The 6,000-nt window shown below is 38.9% G+C and overlaps 1 protein-coding gene across 1 annotated transcript in view; it reads right to left on the bottom strand.

Annotated features, from left to right (window-relative positions):
• Positions 1-827: 827 nt before the first annotated feature.
• Positions 828-6,000, bottom strand: part of LOC119708209 (guanine nucleotide-binding protein G(t) subunit alpha-3-like) — a 28,744-nt gene continuing 23,571 nt past the window's right edge. The window contains exons 7-9 of the mRNA XM_038154318.1: positions 2,121-2,250; positions 1,769-1,922; positions 828-1,088 (exon numbers count right to left, since the gene is read on the bottom strand). Of these exons, the coding sequence (XP_038010246.1) occupies positions 898-1,088; positions 1,769-1,922; positions 2,121-2,250 (475 nt within the window). The 3' untranslated portion in view covers positions 828-897. The remainder of the gene's footprint in view (positions 1,089-1,768; positions 1,923-2,120; positions 2,251-6,000) is intronic.

Below are 6,000 nucleotides of genomic sequence, written 5' to 3'. Positions count from 1 at the left end.
AGTGGCAGAAGTTACTGCTGCCATTCCTGTTGAGTAGCAGGATTATTAATTGCTTTTTAAGAAAGTCTCATATTTAATTGTATGTATGTAAACCAAAAATGTTTCAACTTGCCTTTTGCCTTATGCAGAAACTGACTGTCATTATAATTTTTTTTCTCCTTAGGATTTATAAAACTTGCCTCCATCTTACTGTGTTTAATTTTTCTCAAATTGAGAATTTTGTCAATTTTGTGTGTTGCAGTTTTATGCATATATCCCTCAGCTCTTCAAACAAAGCAGTATAATTAAACTTTCAGATTTGCACTGCTCTTCATCATACACCATCTAAGTCTGGGGAGTTTGCTTTTGCTGAATAAATGGCATGTCACTTTCAGTTGTTTATGTAACACGACTACAAAACAGAACGTAAATTATGCATTGATACTGTTCAAAGCTATAGTTTTCTTTAGGCCTCAGTTATAAATTCTTTTTCATCCTATCACTAGAAGACACGGGATACTGAAGTGTTTCCTGAGAAGTGCTGATTGCCTGATCTAGTGGAAGATGTTGTTGCCTATGGCACAGGGGGTGGAACTAGTGATCTTTAAGGTCTCTTCCAAACCAAAGAATTCTATGGTTTTGTGATATTGATTTAAATAGGAATGTGACTTTGATTCCAGCAGGGTTTATCAGCAGCTGTCATCTTTGTAGAACAGGAACATTTTTTTTAACCTCCTTATGATATCTGGAAGGTCTGTGTTGGTCTGCAGTGCTTAGGCTGTACCCAACACTCCACTGATACTAACAGGTGTCTAACTGATATTGTTTCTTACCTAGAGAATTTTTTTTTTTATTTCAGTCAGCACATGAGATGACAAGAGGAAAGTGGACTGAAGCTCTGAACAAGGGAACGAATGGTTAGAAAAGCCCACAATCTTTCAGATTTTCTTTGATTATTATGTCTGTGACTGCATCAAAAACAAATTTGACATTCTGAGTGTCTGTGGCACAGGTCAAGTGACAATATATCTCTTTATCTTGTTTCCTTATGTTCAAGTCTAGAAATTGTTTCTTGATGTAGTTTGCAGCATCTTCAAATGTATTTTGTCCTAGTGGAAAGAAAAGTAAAAGCAGAAAAAGACACATTCCAACTGGTACTTCCTTACAACTGCAAAAAGAAAAGAAATAATGTTTTCTGTGTTTTTTTTTTTTTTCCTTTTCTTTCTATTTGAATTAACTTGATACTTTAGGTATGAAAATTTTGTATCTAAACTGTTTTTTCTCTGGAAATTTCTGACACAGCCTTATATATTCTCTCGCATCAGCTGGGAACATCTGGTGTTTTTTTTAATTTCCAGTAGACACTACTGTGACATACAAAAAGAGACAGACTTCCCTTATGGAATGAGTTCTTAAAATAGGAACAAAAATTTTGGATTCAGTTGTGATGTGTGTGTGAGTGATAAGATCTTGACTTGTTGCTTGAGTCCATCCCAGCACAGTTCAGCCATCTGAAACTTTTAAATTCTCATCTTCTTCTACTACCAATGGACAGAAATAAGCAACTCAAGGGAGAGAAATGAACCCACCCTAGGATAAACATGGTCGGTAGGTGAGATGAGTTGAATTCTGGCTGTGTCTGTCCCACTCTTTTGTGAGAAGATTCTTAGGTAAGAGGTTTAGTATTTAAAGGCTTATACATAGGTGACATGAGTCAGAGTCTCAGTGTTTGATTCATGGCCTACACAAAACATCTGAATGTGTTTTCTCCTGAACACTCCAAACTTACCATTATACTCAGGAAAGCAGATATTCAGGTGAACTTTTGTTATTTTCTCTTGAAAGAGGTCTTTTTTGTTTAGGAACAGCACTATGGAAGTGGCTGCAAAGCACTTATGGTTGCAGATGCTGTTGAACAGGTGAAGGCTTTCATGCATTCTGTTCTGTTGAAGTGCAAAAGGTAAACATGAGACTGAAAAATCTCATCTCTCCATACATCATTTTTTACTGAGATGTTCTTTACTGGAAAGAACCAATAGAGTGTAATAGCCTTTAAATGGTTATCAGAGAATGGGAATGTACCATCAGAGAGTACATTAAAACTTGGAAGCAAAAAGGGTTGTTTGTCTGTTCTGACTCACCACTTCTTTATCTTCCACCAGAACCATGTCATAGGCACTGAGTGCAGCACAGAATATGATGCAAGTAACTCCTTCAAAGCAGTGAATCCACTTTTTTCTCTCTGATCGTTGTCCACCCACATCAAACATCCTTTGCAGAAAAAATAGCATATGTACAATGTAAAGCACTCATAAGGATGTAGCTATGCTTTTAATGCACTGAGTTCAAATGGAGATGAGTGACAAATACCCAGCTTTTCCAAATATTGGTCTGTTCCTACCCCAGTAGGTCAAGGAGTGCTGTGTGTTGTTACTCATGATTTTGTAGTGTGTATAAAATGAAATAGAAAGGCTTAAATACCTGCACGTAGGATTAATACTCAGTACTTATGTGTGCCACTTTGTGTTCACAGAATTCAAGAATCACCAGGTTGGAAGAGACCTTAAAGATCATTGAGTCCAACACATGCCCCAATGCCTCAACTAAACCATGGCACTGAGTGCAACATCCAGTCGTTTTTAAACACATCCAGGGATGGTGACTCCACCACCTCCCCAGGCAGACCATTCCAGAACTTTATCACTCTTTCTGTAAAAAATTTTTTCCTAATATCCAACCTATATTTCCGTTGTTGCAGCTTAAGGCTGTGTCCTCTGGTTCTGTCAGTGCTGCCTGGAGAAAGAGACCAACCCCACTTGGCTACAGCCACCTTTCAGGGAGTTGTAGAGGGTGATAAGGTCACCCCCGAGTCTCCTTTTCTCCAGGCTAAACACCTCCAGCTCTCTCAGTCGCTCCTCACAGGATTTGTGTTCCAAGCCCCTCACCAGCCTCATTGCCCTCCTCTGGACACGCTCCAGCATCTCAACGTCCTTCCCAAACTGAGGGGCCCAGAAAAGGAAGTGTTGAGGAAGTGAGACTCAGTGCAGGACTAAGACTTGCAGGCTGGGATTTATTTAGGACAGAGTTCTGAGACATGGATAGAAGACCCTCAAATTCAGTGTCATTTATTACTTCACAGCTTTGCTTGCAGTGAACTGACCATTGACCAATAGGACACAGGTCTGAAGGCCAGTCACACATTGCCCCTGGCTGTGCATGAATAGGTGTTGCCATCTGCTCCCTGCCCTGGGGTGATCACTGAGCTCACTGCGTCCCACCTCTGGAGGGTCTCCTCACCTTCATTAGCTGCTCTTAAGCAGCAATTCCTGGGGAGAAGGAATTGCTTCCTTTGTACAGTGGGAATTGTAGGGCTGTCCTCCTCTGCAATAATTTCCTTCCCCCTTTGCCAGGAATTGCTACTACCTCTGGGTAGTGTCATTTGAACTTTATATGGGCTCTCTATGGGATCCAAAGCCCTCTGGGCACACCTAGCTGGGACTTACTTAGGGCCCTTAGCCCTAGATTCCAAAACTCCCACTTACATTTGCAGTTCTTCAGTGATAAGGGCTAGGGCTTTCTTTTCATTGTTTTTCAGAAACAAAAGGTGCCAAACTTGAAGATTTTTCAAGTGCATTAGAAAAGATGGAAAACATAAAAAATCAAATTTATCCTGCCCTTAGGTTTTCTGTTTCCTAGTGTGCAGGATGACTTTTTCCTGTGCCCCCTGTTGTTGAACTTAATTCTGTAAAACCTAATACCCTGTTGGATTACCCCTTCCTCCAAGAATATGCATTAGATCTCTGGATCCTGCAGTATGTGAAAATTAAACAATTCTTACAGCAATGAATATAATGGAATTCAGTAAGAAACAATCATGTCAGTAGCAAACAGAGCAAGAATAATTTGTTACTGAAATATTGTTTTTTGCAGTATCTTAATCCTTTGTTTCCTTCACCATCAGCAGTGTAGTTTATGTCAAAAAGGGTTATTTTTTATCATTTTTCATCCTTAGGAAAAAATAAAACCCTTTCAAGTGCTCATAATGAACTGTTTCTGCAGTTGAGGAGTAATCAATTTTTTTTTTGCGGGGGGGGGGATGTTTAATCTATTTTTTTTAATTGGGTGTCAATAAAAGTGAAGTATTTTGGAAATCAGGAAGTTGTTGTGGAGCAAGATTTTGATAATAGTAATGATATTTTTCCAAGCATATCTTCACTGAGTTCAGAAGGTCTACTGAAGAATGGGGTCAGCACAAATGAAGTATCTTGACTTTTGTCTCCGATTAGTACTCAAAAGTCACCTATAATTACATGCCTTTCTTGATTTGTGGTGTAATACACCACAACTGAAAATCAGGGTTATGGCAGGAAAAAAATAACAAAAGCTACAAAATTTATTTTTCAGGAAAGTTTTGTTTCAGTATACATAACCATGTGAATCAGTATTCACTTCCTGTGAAATTTTAGCATATGGCCTTTGAATATTCATGAGAAGTCAGTTAAAGAGGTCAAGACCAAAGCCAGAGGCAAGGCATAAGGGCAGTTTTTGTTGTACTAACCTTAGTTTGCTTCTCTTTTCTCAGCCCAGAACTTAACACACTCACATGTAAAACCAAAGTCCCTCCAAAAATGGTAGAAAATGAGGTGATCTTGTTTTACCAAGGTGGTCAAAGTTAGTCTAGAAATCTCTATATTTTCCCAGATGTGCTCTTGAAAAACTTAGCTGCAGATACAGAATTAGCTATATACTCCTTCAATGGTACACACAGAGAGGTCTGAAGATTAAAATAAAGCTTGCCTGATTTCAGTCAAACTCTTCCTGGCACACCAATAGAAAGGACACTAGAAGAGGACCCATGAAGATCAGATCTCCTTTGAAAAACATTTAAATATGTTCTGAGCTTTAAGTCAACATTAGTGAAATAAACTGAAGAGCACATGGAAGCTAAATTGCACTAAACCAGCAAAGTAACCACTAAGCAAGGAGCAAATAAAAATCAATGTTTTCTGTGCAACTGTAATTCAGTTCCTGGGAGCAGTTCTGGGATTTAGACTTTTACTGCACAGATACAAAATGTTTTCTGTCTCATTCAGTTCAGTAAAGGGCCAAGTGTTTAGTAAATGAGGCATCTGTTCATGGGTTTTTTGTTTCCATGCATGGCTTGTGACCTGAAGCCCCATGAGTACATCAGCCAAAACTCACTCTGAATGTGCAAGTGCTCCTCTCTTTCTAGATGTTTCCATGGTGCTTATCAAACTTGGTGCAGAGACATCAGGATCCTCCAGCTGTTTTGCATTGCTATGGCAAATAGCAATAGTACCTGGCCGGTTAACATGGATTTATAATTGTTCTGCACCCCTTGAGCAGCTCAAACCCCTCAGACTCCTTTGTAGTGATGTTGCCTAATATTACTCAACTGCCTGAAACCATCAATGAATTTGCTCACATAACACTGCTGAGATGCACAGTAGAGGGTAAAAACTGTGGGGTTTGTGCTTGTGGTGGCTTTAAGAGCCTTCCTCTTTTTTGCAGACTAAATTTTGTAAACTAAATTCCCAGTTGTGTTGCATTTCAACTAGACCCAAACACTAATGCTGGTGTTCTCATACCAGAGCTGATAGCATCCATGTCAATGAGGATTTCCCTCTTGTGGTTTTTCTCCACCCTGACTTTATTTCTTACATGAACTATGCTTGTAACCGAAGGCATTCAAATTTCCAATGTACAAAGCTGGAAATACATTAATCAGAGAAAAAGAAGATGATGTCCAGGACATTGCACTGTAGCATTTGTGGGCAAATAATGAATTCTCATGAGTGACCAGAATATTGATAGATTATAATAATTTATTTGTAAGACATCTACTTCAGGATCTCATTTTGTATGTGCAATCTCTGTTGTGTTAAAGCATCTGTGTGGTAGCGTAGATGGTTTGGGGAATGCTTAATTGGCACATGAGGAGAAAGAAAGAAGGCAAATGAAAAATGTAAAAGTTATAATCCTCATGCTTTATAAATCTGT

The sequence above is a fragment of the Motacilla alba genome, chromosome 1A, assembly GCF_015832195.1.
Source record: "Motacilla alba alba isolate MOTALB_02 chromosome 1A, Motacilla_alba_V1.0_pri, whole genome shotgun sequence".
Classification (NCBI taxonomy): domain Eukaryota; kingdom Metazoa; phylum Chordata; class Aves; order Passeriformes; family Motacillidae; genus Motacilla; species Motacilla alba.
Note: the sequence above shows the minus strand (reverse complement) of the source record. Positions and strands in the feature narration are given on the sequence as shown.